The 19312-nt window shown below is 41.4% G+C and overlaps 1 protein-coding gene and 1 pseudogene across 1 annotated transcript; one reads left to right on the top strand and one right to left on the bottom strand.

Moving 5' to 3' along the window:
- Positions 1-438: 438 nt before the first annotated feature.
- On the top strand, positions 439-11228 carry LOC120288293 (annotated as a pseudogene).
- LOC104419270 (2-methylene-furan-3-one reductase) lies at positions 6804-8553 on the bottom strand. The gene is made up of 4 exons (XM_010030894.3): positions 8238-8553; positions 7834-8142; positions 7517-7676; positions 6804-7287 (listed from the first exon to the last, which is right to left on the bottom strand). Exons 1-4 carry the CDS (start codon positions 8448-8450, stop codon positions 7013-7015), a joined length of 957 nt encoding a protein of 318 aa, XP_010029196.3. The 5' UTR covers positions 8451-8553; the 3' UTR covers positions 6804-7012.
- Positions 11229-19312: the final 8084 nt, after the last annotated feature.

The following is a 19312-nucleotide window of genomic DNA, read 5'->3' as shown; positions in this document are numbered from 1 at the left end:
GGAAAAGAGTGAATACAATCGGTCACTGAAGTTTTGCCCTATGCAAGTGAGTATAGTGATTATAAAATCACCCTCGTGCGATCAGTTTTAACAAATTTGAGGCTGTCATAACAGTCCTATCACTTGGCAGGAATTTGTCTCCATTGAAGCTAAGGTTTATCTAGGACCAACATGCTTTTAACGGGGAAATTATAAAAAGGGTTCTAAATCTATTGTATTTATGCTAATTCAAAATACAATAGATTTGTTGAAAGCATGTCCGATATGAAATCATCGTATCTGTCATTAGACTCCCCTTGGAGCTTATGACCATTGCACTCTATAAAAGCAAACGAAGTCATCCCACTCTTTGAGCTTGAGATAGATGGACCGAGAGATCCCAGAAAAAAAGAAAGAAAGAAGGAGAATTTCCTTCTACTAATTCATCCATTCTTCTCCATGGCCACGAAATTGGCCATTCCAACTACAACGAAAGCTTGGGTGTATCGTGAGCATGGAGACGTCACCAGTGTTGAGAGTGGACCCGGAGTTCGAGGTCCCTGAAGTGCAAGAAGGCCAGGTGCTGGTGAAGGTCGTTGCTGCGGCGCACAATCCAGTAGACACCATGAGAGTGATTAAGGTTTACCAGCCCCGGGATTTCCATTACCGGTAATTTTAAAAAATATTTTAGATGGACTGTATCGTCGCTTTTTCCCCCTTATAACATGTATTATTAACATTATGCCCCACCATTTTGCATTAGGCCGAGCTGGGCTACAATCTCGCCGGCATTGTGGTGAAGGTGGGTCGCGAAGTGAAGGAGCTCAAGGTTGGGGACGAGGTATATGGATTTACGCGGCATGCCAAGAAATACGGGACACGGCCGTGGATGAGTAATTCTTGGCTTTGAAGCCCAAGAAGCTGATTTTCAAGGAGGCAGCTTCTTTGCCGTTGGTCCTTCAGACTGCCTATGGGGGCCTTGAAAGAGCCGGCCTCTCTCTCGGCAAGTCCCTCCTTGTTTTGGGTGGTGCTGGTGGTGTCGGCACACTCTCAATTCAGGTACCATTTTCTCGCTAATCATGTCTCTCGAATTGCATCGGCTTCACGTGGGATCCACTCGACATAAGAACTCTACTTCTGACATTTTTTTTTGTGGTGCTTCATATTTTTATTTTTTCTCGGTTGGTCCAATTGCACAGCTAGCTAAGGAAGTTTTTGGTTTATCAAGAGTGGCAGCTACATCTGGTACTGGGAACCTGGATCTACTCAAGAGGTTGGGCGCTGATCTGGCCATTGATTACACCAAGGACAACTTCAAAGACCTCTCCGAAAAGTTCGATGTTGGTAAACATGAACATAAACCGCAGCATCCCTTGACGTTCCTAACTTTTCACGGGCTATGCGAAATTCTGCATTGTCTTACCAAGAGTCAGGATGAACTGTTGTAGAGGTTGTGTTGTGTCATTCAAGTGAATAAACTTGTTCCTCCGTGGAACAAAAAGCGAAGAAGAAAGTGTTAATATGCCATTGGTTAACGTTTCGTTTTTTCCGTTACGCAGAGAAAAGTGAGGGCAGTTAGGGCTATAAAGCTCGGAGGGAGTCAGATATATCACCATCGAAATTTTACATCTACAACAAACGCAGAGCATGGAGACTAGGAAAGTTGAAACTTTCATCGTGTTGCGTTAGAAAAAGCACCGCCTATCTCTCTCTCTCTCTCTCCTCCAGGTTTCTCTCTTTCTCTCTCTCTCTCCAGGTTTTTCTCGACCACATCTTTGTTTCTTTGGTCAAAATCTTGCTGGACAAGTAGCCAAAATTGTTGACTACTTGAAGTCGGCAAGTTGAGAGCTTGAAGGACTCCACTGACTTTGCAGCCTATAAATAAGAGGAAGTGTGTCTTGTGCGTGTAGTGTGAGTGGTAGGGTGATTGTGTAGAAAAGTGTGTAGTGGTGAGGAGTGTGAGGCGTGTGAGGCGTGTGTAGCGTATGTTGGAATTGTTCAGCTGCTGTTTTCTGTGATGTTTTCCTCTGTTTTACTCTGTTTTTTTAATTAAAAAACAGCCAAGTTCATTTAGTTATGCATTTAGTGTTTTTGCTATTTTCTAGGAAGTTAATAGCATGTTTGTGTGAAGTTATGTGTTACACGTACGTGAGCAGTTTCTGCTTTGTATTTAGTGGTTGTACTCGACAGTTTTTTTCTTTAAGCACAAGACGTATGAAGTGCTGCTCTGTTTTTTTTTTTTTTTTTTTTATCTTTTCTCTCTCTCAAACAACAGAAATTTTTCTGTTTTGATTGTTGTTTTTATGAGCTTTAACATCGGTATCAAAGCGTTTGTGGGATTTTAAGGGACTGTGAAGTGAGGGTAAGTGAGTGAAAATTGCTTCCAATCTGCAAAGAAAAAGCTGATGGAGGCAGGATCGAGTGGATTCTCTGCAATGGCTGCTCCAGTCTTTACTGGGGAAAATTATCGGGCTTGGGCTATCAAGATGATGGCATTCTTGGAGGGTCATGATTTATGGGAGGCTGTGGAGAATGATTATGAGGTTGTTCCACTTCCAGACAATCTAACATTGAATCAAATAAAGTACCATAAAGAGAGAATCACAATGAAGGCCAAGGCAAAGTCTTGCATGTATGCTGCTGTTTCACCTACTATCTTCACAAGGATCATGAGATGTGATTCTGCAAAGGCAATATGGGATTTCTTGAAGGATGAATACGAGGGAGATGAGAACATAAGAGGCATGAAGGTGCTGAATCTCTTGAGGGAGTTTGAGAGACAACAGATGAAGGATTCAGAGTCAGTGAATGAGTACTCTGATAGGCTGGTTGGGATAGCTGAAAAAATAAGAGTTTTAGGGATTGACTTGAAGGATGAAAGGCTTGTTCAGAAGATCCTGGTGTCTCTTCCAGAGAAGTTCGAAGCCACCATAGCTTCTCTGGAAAATACAAGAGACTTAGCTGATATATAGCTTGCAGAATTGTTAAATGCTCTGCAGGCACAGGAGCACAAAAGACTGATGAGAAGAGAAGAGTTTGTAGAGGGTGCGCTGCAAGCTAAAGTGAAGTCAAATGATGGAGGCAAAGGGAAGAAATGGATTCAGTCCAGAAAAAATGCTGGTGACTCCAAGTTTGTAGCAAAAGAAGGAAATTATGGTGGGTCTAGCAAATGGAAGATGAACAAAAATCCTTGTCAATACTGTGGTGGAACTAATCATCAGTTTTTTTAGATGTTGGAGAAAGCCTGATGCTAGATGCAGAAGATGTCACAAGTTGGGTCACATGGAAGCCATCTGCAAAGAAAAAAATTACCAGCAAGCAGGAAAAGCATAGGTAGCGATGAATGAAACTGAGGAAAAGCACTTGTTTGTAGCTTCTTTTTCTGAATCCTCTGTTGGGAATGATGCATGGCTGGTGGATAGTGGCTATACCAATCATATGACTGGCAATTCGAAGCTGTTTAGGAGTCTAGACAGGTCAGTCAAGTCCAGAGTCAGAATTGGCAACGGATAGTATATCAAAGTGCAAGGGAAGGGTACAGTGGCTATTGAAGGAAATCAGGAGGTGAAGCTGATGAGTGATGTTCTTTTTGTGCCAAACATTGACCAAAATATGTTAAGTGTTGGTCAATTAGTTGAGAAGGGCTACAAAGTGAAGTTCGAAGGGAAGGAATGTCTTATTAATAATGCAGATAGCAAAGAAGTGCTAAGAATCCCAATGAGGGACAAGAGTTTCATGTTCAAGCCATAAGAGATGCAACAAATGGCTTTAAAGTGCAAAGAATAAAATGCAGAGCTATGTCATAAAAGACTTGGGCATGTTCATAGGAAGAGCATGTAGTTTATGCAGAGAAATAGCTTGGTAGATGACTTGCCAAGTTTGGAGGAGAAATTTCCACAGTGCAGAACTTGTCTTCTTGGTAAGCAAGCCGGATTTCCTTTCAAAGGAGGAGGCTAGAGAGCATGTGAGAAGCTACAATTAGTCCACACAGATCTATGTGGACCTATGTCTGAGTCTTCTCTCAATGGTAGCAGGTATTTCATTACCTTCACTGATGATATGACTAGAATGAGTTGGATTTATTTTCTGCAAGCCAAGTCTGAAGTTGCTGATGTGTTTGTGAAGTTCAAAGCCCTAGTTGAGAATCAGAGTGGGAAGAAAATTAAAATGCTCAAGTCTGATAATGGTTCTGAGTATACTGCTCACAAGTTTAAGTTGAATTGTGAGCAAGCAAGAATTGTGCAGTAGTTCACTGCTCCATATTCACCTCAACAGAATGGGGTCAGTGAGAGGAAAAACAGAAGCATTATGGAGATGGCTAGATGCATGATGCAGGAGAAGAAGTTACCTAAGAAGTTCTGGGCTGAAGCAACTAATACTGCAGTGTTCCTGTTGAACAGATTGCCCACAAAGGCTTTAGAGAGGTCAACACCTTTTGAAAACTAGTATGGTGTTAAACCTTCTGTGAAAAATTTGAAGGTTTTTGGGTGTTTGTGTTACACTCATGTTCCTGAGGTTAAGAGGGACAAGCTGGATAAGAAAGTAGAGTTTGGAATCTTCATTGGGTATAGTCTCCAATCAAAAGCTTACAGAATTTTTCACCCTATGACAGGGAAGGTGACTGTAAGCAGATATGTTGTTTTTCTAGAGGAAGATGAGTGGAATTGGATGGAAGGAAAGAGTGCAGAACAGCAACGGTTCGAAAAACAACCTGCAATAGATGTAAAGGTTGATGAAGTTATAGATGGATTGGAAGACGGAGTGGATGATTTACCAGTGAGAGGCACAAGGTCACTTGCTAAAATCTATGAAAGAAGCAATGTGGCAATGCTCGAACCATCTAACTTTGTGGAAGCTAAGGAGGATCAAAGGTGGATTGCAGCAATGCAGGAGGAGATTGCAATGATCCAGAAAAACCACACATGGGAGCTTGTTGACAGACCATCTGATAAGAATGTGATTGGGGTTAAGTGGGTGTTTAGAACAAAACTTAATCCTGATGGTTCTGTCAATAAACACAAAGTTAGACTGGTGGTGAAAGGCTATGCACAAGTATGGAGAGTAGACTATTCTGAAACATTTGCTCATGTTGCACGACTTGATATAATAAGGTTACTATTAGTTATTGCAGCAGAGAATGAGTGGCATATATTTCAGTTAGATGTCAAGTCTGCTTTTCTGAATGGAGAGCTTGAGGAGGAGATTTTTGTTGAACAACCTGAAGGCTTCAGTATCAAAGGGCAAGAAGAGAGTGTATACGGGTTGAAGAAAGCTCTATATGGATGAAGCAGGCTCCAAGAGCTTGGTATGGGAAGATAGATCGATATTTGCAGGATTTTGGCTTTGTAAAAAGCTTAAGTGAGTTCACTCTTTATGCAAGAAGGTGAATCACAGTGTTGTAATTCTGTCACTTTATGTAGATGATCTATTATGATGAGAAATGATATGGAATTGATAGAGAAGGTGAAGCAATATCTATTTGCAGTTTTTGAGATGTCAAACTTGGGAAAGATGGCTTATTTTTTGGGTCTGGAAGTCAAACAAGCTTCATATGAGATCTTCATCTGTCAGAAAAAATACATGAAGGAAATTCTAAAGAAGTTTCATATGGAAAATTGTCGAAGTGTAAGCACTCCTATGGCTGCTAAAGAGAAGCTGCAAAAGAATGATGGAACAGATGCAGTAGATGCTTCTATGTATAGAAGTCTGATTGGGTGTCTCATGTATCTTACAGCAACCAGACCAGATATTCTATTTGTTGTGAGTGTTTTATCCAGGTTTATGAGTAGTCCTAGTCAGTTACATTTGATTGCAGCAAAAAGGATCTTGAGATATCTCAAATGAACATTGTTCTTTGGTGTGAAGTTTAAGAAATGTTATAAGTTTATTTGCAAGGATTTTATGATAGTGACTGGGCTGGTTCAGTAGATGACATGAAGAGTACGTCTGGATATTGTTTCAGTTTTGGTTCTGCTTGTTTCTCCTGGTGTTCCAAAAAGCAAGAGATTGTAACTTAGTCCACAGCAGAGGCTGAGTTTATAGCAGCTACTGTAGCTGCAAATCAAGCTTTGTGGCTGAAAAAGATAATGAAGGATCTGTGATTGAATTCTAGTGATTGCATTGAAGTTAATGTGGATAATCAGACTGCTTTAGCAATATCTCATAATCCAGTTTTCCATGGCAAAACCAAGCATTTCAAAGTCAAATTTTTCTTTCTGCGTGAGGTGCAACAAAGTGGCGAAGTTAAGTTGGTCTATTGCAAATCTGAAGATTAGCTTGCAGATATGTTCACAAAACCACTTCAGGCTGGAAGATTTGAGCTATTAAGAGAGAAAATAGGAATCTACAGCAGCAACTGATCCAAGGAGGAGTTTGTTGGAATTGTTCAGCTGCTGTTTTCTGTCATGTTTTCCTTTGTTTTACTTTGTTTTTTTATTTATTTATTAAAAAACAGCTAAGTTCATTTAGTTATGCATTTAGTGTTTTTGCTATTTTCTAGGAAGTTAATAGCACGTTTATGTGCAATTATGTGTTGCACGTACGTGAGCAGTTTCTGCTTTGTATTTAATGATTGTACTCAACAGTTTTTTTTCTTTAAGCACAAGACGTATGAAGTGCTATGCTCTATTTTTTTTTTTTTTTTTATCTTTTCTCTCTCTCAAACAACAGAAATTTTTCTGTTTTGATTGTTGTTTTTATGAGCTTTAACAGTGTAAGTGTAGGGTGATAGAGAGTGAGTGGGTGTGTGCACAGAGAGTTGTGTTCGTGTGTGGTTTGTGAAGTGAGTCGGTGAGCAAGTAAAGTGAGTAGTTGCGAGAGTGTGATAGTATAGTGAGTTTGTAATATTGTTTATAGAAAAAGTAATTATTTTACTTATACATCCACTTGCTTCTCTACACGCACTATGTAGAAACTACTATGCAAAGAGAAGCTGAATGTACGGAGACAAACAGCAAGCACCATCGACTACTAATTAAGGACTCGTGATTAAGGCAGATCCATGTGGACGCTTTATTTCTTTCTCGTTTGTGTATCATGGGACGGGGTGAATCACGAGTTTTCCAGTTGCCCGGCGGGTTTGCAGATACGAGAAGGCCTCAATGGCTTGCGAAAATGGGAACGGGCTCTTGGGGTCGATCACCGGCTTCACCTTCCCGCTCTCCAAGAAGGGCTTCAACTTCTCCAAGGTCGAACGGTTCGAAGTTACTGCAAAAAAGAAAGCAGGCGGGGGTAATGTCTTGTTTTGTTTTACGATCGTCACGATGCTCCCTCCTGGCTTCACAGCCTTCGCTGCCCGCTCAATTTCCCCTGCAGATTAGGAATATTGATTGTTAAGCCCGGCGCCGAATGGTTCGTTGTCCGGAAAGAAACTGATCACATGGAAAATCTTTATCGATGAAAATGGACATTTTTAGCGAATTGATTGTTGGTGAACAAAGAAACTTGCATAGCATCCAGATGGTAATGTCATGCATACACAGCTATATAACACGGGACGTCGAAAGAATCAAGGTGTCGTTTATGTTCTCGTACTTACCAACTGTATCGTAGACAACATCAAACTTTTCTGGGAGGTCTTCAAAGTTGACTTTGGTGTAGTCAATGGCCAGATCAGCACCCAAGCTCTTCAACAACTCTAGCTTCCCAGTGCTGGATGTAGCTGCTACTCTTGATGCACCAAAAACTTCCTTAGCTAGCTGTGCAATTGGACCACAAAAAAAAAAAAAAGTGAAACCCCACAAAAAAAAAAAAATGATGGAAGTAGAGTCGTCATATCAAATAAGCCCCACGAGAATCCGGTGAGAATCGTAAGACATGATTCGCGAGAAAACAGAGAAGGAAACAAAACAGTACCTGTATTATGAGTGTGCCGACGCCACCAGCACCACCTAAGACGAGGAGGGACTTGCCATGAGAGAGGCCAGCTCTTTCAAGGCCTCCATAGGCGGTCTGAATGACCACCGGCAGAGAAGCAGCCTCCCCGAAACGCAGCTTCTTGGGCTTCAAAGCCAAGAACGACTCTTCCACGGCTGCGTACTCAGCCAGCGTCCCGTCTTTCTTGGCGTGAAACATAAATCCATATACCTCGTCCCCGACCTTGAGCTCCTTCACTTCGCGGCCCACCTTCACCACAACGCCGGCGAGATCGTAACCTGGCACGGCCTAATGCATAAAGGTGGGGCATAACGTTAATAATACATGTTATAAGGGGAAAAAAAAGCGGCCATACAGTCCATCTAAAATATCAACCAAATTACCGGTAGAGAAAAGCCCGGGAGCTTGATAACCCCCTTCACTCTCGCGGGGTCGATTGGATTGAGCGCCGCGGCAAGAACTTTAACCAGCACTTGGCCTTCTTGCAATTCAGGGACCTTGAGTTCCGGGTCCAATCCCAATACGTTGGCGACGTCTCCGTGCTCACGGTACACCCAAGCCTTCATTTTGGTTGGAATGACGAAATTCGCAGCCATTGGAGAAGAATGGATCGATGGTATCAGGAAATCTTCTATTTCCACTAGGATCTCTCAGTCGATCTATCTCAAGCTCCAGGCATACAAGAGAGCGTGAGTACTTCGTTTGACTTTTATAATGTGCGATTAGTTATAAGCTACAAAGGGAGGCTGATGACGTATGCGATGTCATCAGCCTCCCTTTGTAGCTTATAACTAATTGCACATAAGGGTGAGCATGGTCCGGGTTAGGCCAACCCACTCCCTAACCCTAAGATCAACCCGCATAGTGCTGGTCCTTAATTTTTGAGAACGAGGACCGGACCGACCCAATGGGTTTGGTCTGGTTCCAAGGTTAACCCGAGACCAATCGATAATTTATTTATTTCATTTTTTGTACTCTCTGAAAAGGCAACCAATGATTGGACCGACCAAATGAATTTGGTCCGGTTCTAAGGTCAACCATGACCAACTGATAATTTTTTATTTCATTTTTTATACTTCGTGAAAATGCAAGCGAGAATCGGACCGACCCTATGAGTTTAGTGACAAGCAAGGTCAACTAAGAGAGGTGAGCGATGTGTGTTGAGTGGGGTGAGCGTTGATCGTCAAGTAGGGAGCAACAAGCCAAGTGAGCAATGAACAATGAGTAGCACGAGTGACCTAAAATGAGGGAGGAGAATGTCGAGTGGCGAGCAAAGAAGTTGTTTCTTTCGATTTTGTCAAATTAAAGATTAAGAAAACAAATAAGACAGAAGAAAATGAGTACTAGAGGAGGATGCCGTGAGGAGCTATTTATGTCATTTTGAATGTTGTGAGAACTCTCACGAAAACATTTTTCTCATTTGTAAATTATGGCTATTAACGCCGTAAAAAACATTAAAAGATCTAAGTTATTAAAAAATAGTGTAAAATTACTTGAACTCCTCACTAAGGAGCTATTTAATGTTGTTGATGCCGTTTATTTTAGGGTTTTCTCTATATAAAAAATTATAAATAATATATTAGATATAATACAATTAGGGTTGGTTCGGGTTGGACCGATCTTAAACTCTTAGAACCGAGGACTAACCCACACAGTGTTGGTCTAGAAATTCTAGAACCAAGGACCAACCCGATCTCCCTAGAAACTAGATTAGGATCGATAGGGTTGGGCCGGTCTAAGGTTGGTCCAAGCTTGACCCTATACCGATGCTCACCCCTAATCGCACATTATAAAAGTCAAACGGAGTACTCATGCTCTATTGTATGCTTGGAGCTTGAGGTAGATCGACCGAGAGATCCCAGAGGAAAAAGAAAATTTCCGGATACCATCGATCAAAATTTCCAGATACCATCGATCAAAATGATCGCACACTATTCTCCGATGGCTGCGAATTTCCTCATTCCGACCAAAATGAAGGCTTGAGTGCACCGTGAGCACGGAGACGTTGCCGACGTATTGGGATTGGACCCGGAACTCGAGGTCCCTGAATTGCAAAAAGGCCAAGTGCTGGTTAAAGTTCTCGCTGCGGCGCTTAATCCGGCTGACACCATGAGAGTGAACCGTGTTTTCCAGCCCCCGAGCTTTTCTTTACCGGTAATTTGGTTGATATTTTAGATGGACTGTATGGTCGCTTTCCCTCCCCCTCCCCCTATAACACGTAATTTGGTTGGTATTTTAGATGGACTGTATGGTCACTTTCCCTCCCCCCCCCCCCAATAACATGTAATTTGGTTGGTATTTTAGATGGGCTGTATGGTCGCTTTCCCTCCCCCTATAACATGTAATTTGGTTGGTATTTTAGATGGACTGTATGGTCGCTTTCCCTCCCCCTCCCCCCTCCTATAACATGTAATTTGGTTGGTATTTTAGATGGACTGTATGGTCGCTTCCCCTCCCCCGCCCCTATAACACGTAATTTGGTTATATTTTAGATGGACTGTATGGTCGCTTCCCCCTCCCCTCCTGCCTATAACACGTATTATTAACGTTATGCCCCACCTTTATTTTAGGTGCTGATCTGGCCATTGACTACACCAAGGTCAACTTTGAAGACCTCCCGGAAAAGTTTGATGTTGTCTATGATGCCGTTGGTAAGTAAAGGAACATAAATGAAACCTCAATGTTCTTGTCATTTCATATTAGTTAAGTGTGCATGCATGACCTATCCGTCTAGATGCTATGCAAGTTTCTTTTGTACACCAGCAATCGATGTGCTAAAAATCCCATTTTCGCCTATAAGATTTTCTCTGTGACTGGTAACTTTCTTGATGATGAACTATTCGGCATTGCGCTAAACAGGTGATGTTCCTAACGTGCAGGGCAAAGTGAGCGGGCGGTGAAGACTGTGGCGCCAGGAGGGAGTGTGGTGGAGATTGCAGAATACCAGAAGGAATTACCGCCGCCCGCTTTCTTTTTCCAAGAGACATCGGACCGTTTGACCTTAGAGAAGTTGAAGCCCTTCTTGGAGAGCAGGAAGGTGAAGCCAGTGATCGATCCCAAGAGCCCGTTCCCATTTTCGCAGGCCATCGAGGCCCTCTCGTATGTTCAAACCCGCCGGGCAACTGGAAAAGTCATGATCCACCCTGTCCCATGAAACACAAACGAAAGAAATAGAGCGTCCCCATGTATCTGTCTTACTCGTGAGTCCTTGATTAGTTAGTCGATCGTGCTTGTTTTTGTCTCTGTATATTCGGCTTCTCTTTGTAGATTCGATTCGACATACAGCGGTGAGAGTCAGCGTGATGGAAGTTTTCAACTTTCCAGGACTCCATATTGTGCATTTGTTGTCAAAAGTAAATTTCGATGGTGATACATCTGACTATCCTTACAATTATGTTGGCCAATTGGCAAAGAAAAGTGATTACGATGACGATGATTCCCATTAGATTCGGAACGATTATAATGGCGACAGCTAGCTATTGGCCATGTTAAATGTACTGTTCTAGGACTTTAATTATCGCACTCTGCATTTAGAACTAATTATCGCACTCTGCATTTAGAACAAGCGCCCTTCAGATGGTCGACACCAGGGTTCCTGCGACTCCCATTACTTAAGCCTCATATCTAGACCGTGCCGGGGTACAAAGTGGCCAGCATCATGACGTACGTCTTCATGGCGTACGTCATCATGGCCGGACTCGATTGCATCATGGCCGACTCCCATTATCACACTGCATTTAGTGTTGGCCCTGAAGCCCAAGGAGCAGAGCTTTGGTGAAGCAGTTTCTTTGCTTGCAGCCTATGTAGTACCGACACAAACACGCAATCTATGATATAACATGACACGACACACCGGCACTTTATTACTCAAAAGATAGAAAATTCTAACATGTTCCAACAAGTTATATATTAAATATATTTTTATATATAAATGCATAAATAAATAAATAAATAAATAATAAAAAGAGCCTAGAATTAATTTACAGTAAAAACATTAATCTAATATTTGTCAATATCATTCATTATTTTAATTTGACAAATTCAATTACATTCTATTGCAATAATCCATAAAAACTTGAAGAAAAAAAGGAGCAATCCACATTCTTCTATTAAATTTATGGATATATGCACTACAAGTCCTAAAATTTATCAAATTAGTGTAATCGAGTCTTTTCGTTACTACAATTAATTTATTTAATGCAAAATGCTGAATTAATATTTTCAATTAATTTATTTATCCTACGTGGCAATTTTTGTTACTTTTTTTCTTTAAATCTTATTTAAAGAATTGTTATTTAAAAAAAAAAGCTTAAAGAATTGTAAAAAAACTTTTAAAAAAGCTAAAATAATTCTTAAAAAAACTAGAAAAAAGAAGAAGGTAAGGTCATGAGTCTTGTGACCTGTGAGTGGTTAGGCACGTGACTGCTGCTGCTATAGTCGTAGGGGGTTGGCGAGGTCATTGACCCTGGGCAACGAAGGGTGGTTGGCCCTCACCTGCCCAAGCAAGGCCCGGGTGAGGCTTGCCCAAGATTTGGGCGACGCTAGCCCGCTTATGGCTGGCGAGCCTTCCCAGCTATAAGGGGAGGCCTTGCGAGCCCTAAGTGAGGGCTAGCAACTCTCACTAGGCTCGAGCAAGGGCACGGCGTTGCCTAAATCTAGGCGAGCCTCGCTGGCCCTTGCTTGGCTAACGATGGCCTCGCACAGGCCGACGAGTGCCTCCCCCACTTCGCTACTTGGGGCCGATGAGGTTGTCAGCCCCCTTCAATGGTGGCAATGGCAACTGTGACATTCTGAATTTTCAGATTTTATTTTCGATTAAATAAATCGAGCCTTTCATCAACGCGCCTATAGTGCTACTTTCTGAGCTGATCACTCACGAGATAACTAGACTATCTGGGGAAGCCATTAGGGGATTTTAATGCAATGAACTTGAGAATTCGACTAGGAATCGACTGTTTGACCGTATTGTCCTACAAGGGTCATTATGGCATCGTCAAAAATCGATTAGAAACCGGAGATAGGTTGATTTGATTGAGATATGTAATCAATGTGTAGGTGATTCCACCTAATTGCAAAATTCTCGTCGAACGGCACTAGACCGATTTTTTTGTCATTTCTGTACCCGATGTCCGTATTTGAAATTTCGGGATTTTCATGATAACCGAAAGTCGCAAATGTGTTGAAGATGTACAAAGTGACTCGAAAATAATCGACCACGGGTCAATTGTACTAAAAATTTCTAAAAGCTATTCGGTAGTCTAGGTCATGCTAAAATCACGTTAGATTGAAATTAACAACAAAATTGAACTCGATTTCAAAAATTAAAAGTTCTGTCATGTCATGATTCATATTAGGAACGTCAACTCATCCTTTGAAAAATTCTTTGAAAAATTTTCGGAGAGTTCGAGATTTTATGGAAAATCATTTCGGACAATTCGAAAAAATAGCGAAAATTCGGATGGGCCAAATTGAAGGAAATTTTGGCCTCCTTACTGAGTCTTTAGGTGATGGGGACTTGCAGAAATTTCATGGGCTTTTTCCTTGAAAAATTTGGACATCGATTTGAGGAAATTGAGTGAGGAAATTGAAGTTCAATATGAGCTAAATTCGGAGCCTAAGATGAGGGGGTGCAACAGTTGGATTCAAATTGATTTATTGCGGCATTATTCTAAGTAATAGGGGACAAGCATTAAATTGAAAGGATAATTGTGTTGACTTAAAAGCCCCTTTTTCCATGGCTTCTTGGACATGCTTGGCCGGCCTCCATCTTCTTCGTGCAATTCTTATCTCAGCCGAAGAGTTCGTCCAATTCTGCCTTGCTTCTGTTCTTGCTTCACTTTCATTTCCTCGCAAGCTCTCTCTCCTTCGGCTGCCGCGTCCCCAAGCAAGTCCACCACCAGCGAACTCTTTCCCATTTGTTGACTCCACCGAATTCTTCCCCAGCTGCCAGCAGTCGACGTCCCCTGCCAGCCTTCCACCATTGTTTGTCTTCTCGCCAACCGAAGCTGCAGCTGCCACGTCCGAAGACCTCAGTTGTTTCTTCTTCCATTTTTGTGGCCCGCACGCCTCCATCAGCGAGCTTGGTCTGCCACATGTCCACGTCTTCATCTTGTTTGGTCAACACCCAGCAGCAGCGACCGAAGCAGCTCCTTCCTTCATCCAGCTGTCACGAAGATCTCTTTCTCTCCCTTCGTCCCAAGCTCCTCCACCCTTCGACTGAAGCAGCGACCGAAGCTGCTGCAGCTGCCGTCCATCCTCGTCCACGCGTCTTCAACGGTCAACCAGCAAAGCCCAGTTGACCCCAGCAGCGAAGCCCGAAGCCCAGCATCCCCCTTGCTGCTTATTTGTTCAGCCCACCTCTGTGCAAGCCCAGCCCACAGTTGGTTAGATTCAACTCAGTCCAGTGGATTTCAGCCCGCAAGCTCAGCCCAACATTCGGTCCATTCCAGCAGCCCATCTTCAGCCTTGAATCCAGCTCACTTGAGGCCCACGAAGCAAGTCAGCCTTAGCTCAAGCCCAGAACCAAGACTAGCAATTTGCTGTGGGCTTGCAAGGCTTTTTTGGCTAGGTCCAAGTGTTCATTGACGTCGTTGAAAGTTTGGGTTTCAGCCCCCTTCGTGCTACCGTCGCAGTGAACCGGTTTTCGTGCTAAACCAGTGAGTTTATGTACTAAACTCTACTTAGTAGTCTAATAAAGTTTAAGGGATTTTTAGTTTAAGTTAATTAGGGATTAGGTGGTTAGTTAGATTAGATTAGTTATTTAATTAGTTAATTGTGCATGTTAGGTGGTTAGAACGGCTTAGTTAGGGACTAGATAAGCTGTATTATTTATCTAGATTAGTTTGGTAATTTTCCAAATCCGTTTTGGTATTTAATTAGGTATTTCCGACCTAAGTTAGTATTTTTAGAATTTAAATTGAATTATTTAATTAATTTTGATAATTATTTAATTATTAAATATTTTTCGAAAATTAGATCGAGATAGCCATTAACCGGAATTTCATACGATTGCAATGGTGTGTTCGGTTTATGCAATTGAATGTCAATGTTGATTGGAAATTTGATCAATTATTCAAAAAATTGTGAATTTCAATATTTATTCAGAAAATCTCGAATGTCGGGTTTTAACACCAAAAATAGTTTTATATAATGTTGACACCTAAATTTTAACAACCTAGTCATTGATTTATGGCATAGAAATTAGGGATTAATTTTAACCTCTCAAAAAAAGAAATAAATAAAAATTGCATTAGAACAAATAAAAGAGAAAAATGGGGAAAATCAATCAGATTGATTATCCATGGAAGTCAGAAATTTTGATGAATATTTAGATTTTGATAAATGTGGAAGCAATTAGAAGATCAGGTGAATAAATGGCAAAGATTATGATAAAAGGGAAATGAATTATAGAAAATCGAGCTGATTGTGAAATCACGCTCGATTTGTAGCCATATATCAATGCAACAGAAAATGGAAACTCAGAAAATACCATAGAAAGCGGCCGTTTGAAACACTATAAAAATGGCCACAATTTTCGTGACAAAGGGAGTGAGTTTGTGGAGGAAAATTCGTGCAAAAAATTCGTGCAAAGGAGAGAATTCGTGAAAAAGGAAAAGAGGAGGAAGCCCCCTCCCCTCTTTCTCGTCCAAGGAAAGTCTTGTCCCTTCCTTTCTGACAAATTGCAAGGAACAAAAGAAAAAGTCAACAACAACAAAGGAAGAGACGTACGATAGGCCAAAACAAGGGAGAGAGAGAGAGCAAAAAAAAAGAGGCAAACAGGTCTTCTTCTTCGCGTGGGCATCCTCGCCCCCTGCCATTCCTACTCCAGTGATTCCCCATGTTGCCTGAACTGCCGCACGCCGCCACTACTCCGGTGCTCAAGACCCGCAACAGTACCTCCGGTGACCCCCTTTGCAACCCACGAGCACCGCAGCACCGGATACCAGACCCCCCGACGTTCAACCTCCGTTGCGACTCAGTCGACGCCTTACGTCTACTGCGGCTGTGACGACCCCGACACTCACCACCATTGCTGTCACTCTACACGACACCTCCGCTGCTGCTGCTCTCCCTTCACTGATGCTTCCTCTCGCCGCATGCAAGACCTCTGCCGCGAGCCCACCATCGCGCGTCACCAGCGACGCCTCGCAACAGTTGAGCCTCTACCTGCCGTCCACTGCTGCCCAGAGCATCAATATTACCTTCGCCGATTCTGCGTCGGCCGCCACACCAACACCTCTTGGTCACCTCCTCTCGGCGCTGCTCCCCCTCTCACCCGTCGACTCACGATTTGTTGCTCGCTTGTGCTTCCTTCCCGCGAACACCCGCCACCATGCCGGCAGCACCTCTAATCCAGTGGTCGCGCCTGACACCCGCAACAGCACCACCGTCACCCCGATCACCGCCTCTGCTGCTACCTCCGAGTTTCGCCTGCAATAACCGAGCTACTCTCCGACCGTCGCCGACACTATAGCAACTTGCATCGGCACCCGACACCCACTTCGCCTACTATCCTAGTGCTGCGCGCCTATATCGGCTAAGTTATCATTCGATCTCACATCGATCAAGGTGATAACCCCTGTTCTCTCAGATAATTCAACAACGCATGTCTTAGTCTCACATATCTTTACTTTGAATTAAAGAGAGCATTCTTGACAATTTGGACAATTGCTTGATTATCACAGAATAGACTTAAAGAATTAATCTTTAGTCGAGTCAAAGGAATATCTATAATCATATTATTTATCCACTTTGCCTCTTCACTAGTTGAGGCTAAAACAAAAAGTTCTGATTCCATATACGACAATGCAATACAAGTCTGTCATTTGGATTTCCAAGTAATAGCAGCTCCACCCAAACTGAATACATATCCACTAGTGAACTTACTATTTCCAATATCAAAGCATTATGAGGCATCGGAATATTTATCCACGGTTGGAGGATAACTAGAATAATATAAAGCATAATCTTTAATACCTTTAAGGTATCTCATTAGGCTATTAAGGGCATCCTAATGCTCTTTACTAGGATTACTAGTAAAATGACTCAGCATGCCAACTGTAAAGACTATGTTGGGTCTAGTGCAACTCATAGAATACATAAGACTACCAAGCAGTTTTAAGTACTTTAATTGATCCACGATGGTCCCTTCATTAGGACTCAATCTGTTATTATAATCACATGATGTCTCACTTGGTTTACACTTATCATATCCCCAAGTAGAAAGTAGCCACTCAATATAACGAGTGTAGCTAAGGGAGATGACTTGCCATTTAAAGCTTACTTTCATACCAAGAATGGTATTAGTAATACCAAGATCTTTTATGTCAAATTCTTTAGCTAAAGTAGTTTTCATGTCACTCAGTACAGAATGATCTGAACCAAGAATTAATATGTCATCAACATATAAGCAAATGATGACTATCTTATTTGACATAGAACGATGATAAATGCATTTATCTAAATAACTAGACTGAAAGCCATAACTCTTTACCACTTTGTCAAATTTAAGATGTCACATCTTAGGTACTTGTACTTTTAGAAACCAACTTAAAGGGTTTTTTTTAGTGATTTTAGCTTGTGCACACATTTCACACTAGTCAAATCAAATAGAAGTATCTAATGGAATGTTATGAGTTTTAGCTAGATGTTGCATTTTCCTATAATTCACATGTCCAAGTCTATTGTGTAGCAGCTTTGGATCAATCAAAGTAGAATTCACATGATTTATACTATCAGTATTTAAACTCAACCTATACATACCATTATGAATGCACAACCGAAATAATATGAGTTAACAGATAAAGTTACTCTACCATTCATAGTTGAAAAAAACATACCAGCTTTATCAAGTAAACTCATATATATCAAATTCTTTTTCAGTAAAGGTATTACTCTAACATGTTTCAGAGTTAGTAATTTACTCGAAGAAAGCACCAAATTTGCAGTTCCAGCATGAGTCACCTTTGCCTCACCACCATTACAAGTTTCCACAGTGTCTTTCACTTCTGTGACTTCAGTGAGTAAGTTCTTGTCATTTGTAGCATGACAAGTAGTGTCACTGTCCAACCACCACTCAGAAGAGACGTTGGCTTTTCCATTATTCATCATTCCAATGAAGGCTTGAGGCTCATATTCTCTAATTAATATATTGGCCTCATTTTATGATGTGTCATTCTTTGGCTTCTTCGGCAATTTATACTTTGCTGCCCAGTGACTCTACTTTCCACAGTTATGGCACTTGCCATTCTTCTTCTTTTTGAATATAGTCTTTTTGGCCTCTAACTGTAAAGATGATTCACCTTTTGGTGACTTAGACTTTTTCTAAGGTTTATTGGAGTGTGAAATTTAGTTGGCAACTGACTTTTGTTGTCCTACTTGTTCCAAACTCTTCCTAGTAATGTTTTGATCCTCAATGTGAATATACCTCTTTAATTCATCTAGTCCCATCTATACCTTTAGTCTGTGCATTTCAATCTTGAAAGAACTTCATTCAGTTGGTAATTTGTTTAACACAAGATCGACGAAGAGATTATCGGACATATCAGAGTTATCATCTTTCAGCTTGTTCCTCATGTTCTCAAATTCAACTAACTGAGAGGTGATACTTGAATTCATAGTAAATTTAAAGTCAAAGAATTTCTCCGCTAAGAGAGTTTTAGTAAGCCCCTCTTGTTTTTGGAACTAAGCATTCAAGTGATCCCATATCTCTTTCGCCATCATATACTCACTATAAGTCATAGCCAGATTAGGATTTAGAGAGTTCAACAAGTAATCTCTACAAAAATCCCCATCTTTGTTCCATTGATATTTATCAACATCTTCAGTGGTAGATGCAAAATCACTTAATACAATATAAAATATGTCACGTTCTTTCATGTCAAATTAAACATGTAATTTCCAGCCATGAAATTTAGTAACATCAAATGATTGCAACTTTATAATATCATAGGAACGCTTTGCCATTTTAATTAGAGCAGAGTGTTAAAAATAGTGCACCTTGGAGTCCTTGGAGCCACAAAGTCGAATAACTCCCCTAACTTGATCAAATTGCTTTGTAGAGATGGAATTTACCAAAACAAACCCCAAAAACAAATCTGGAGCGCCCAAAAACCTTGAGATGGACTGCCCTTGTCGTCGAAACTCGCTGGAAATTTTCGCCACGAATTTCGTTGCCGAAATTCGCTAGAAATTCAGATGGAAACTTCCGGGTGCCATAAGTACTTCGTCCGACCTCCAATCGACGTGAGTAACCACTCAAAACGTTCGTATCAACGAGTAGAACAAAGCCCAAGTGGTTTCACCCTCTAAAATTGGCTATAATTTTTGGGTTTTTGAATCAAAGATTTTGGTCACCCGAATTTTCAAACTCAGATCCCAGTCAATACCACCGTTGAAATCGAAAGTAAATTACACCTGTGAGTTCGTCTTGACGAAATCTTCAAGAAGACACCTTACT

The sequence above is a fragment of the Eucalyptus grandis genome, chromosome 9, assembly GCF_016545825.1.
Source record: "Eucalyptus grandis isolate ANBG69807.140 chromosome 9, ASM1654582v1, whole genome shotgun sequence".
Classification (NCBI taxonomy): Eukaryota; Viridiplantae; Streptophyta; class Magnoliopsida; order Myrtales; family Myrtaceae; genus Eucalyptus; species Eucalyptus grandis.
This window is presented reverse-complemented; position numbering and strand designations above follow the sequence as displayed.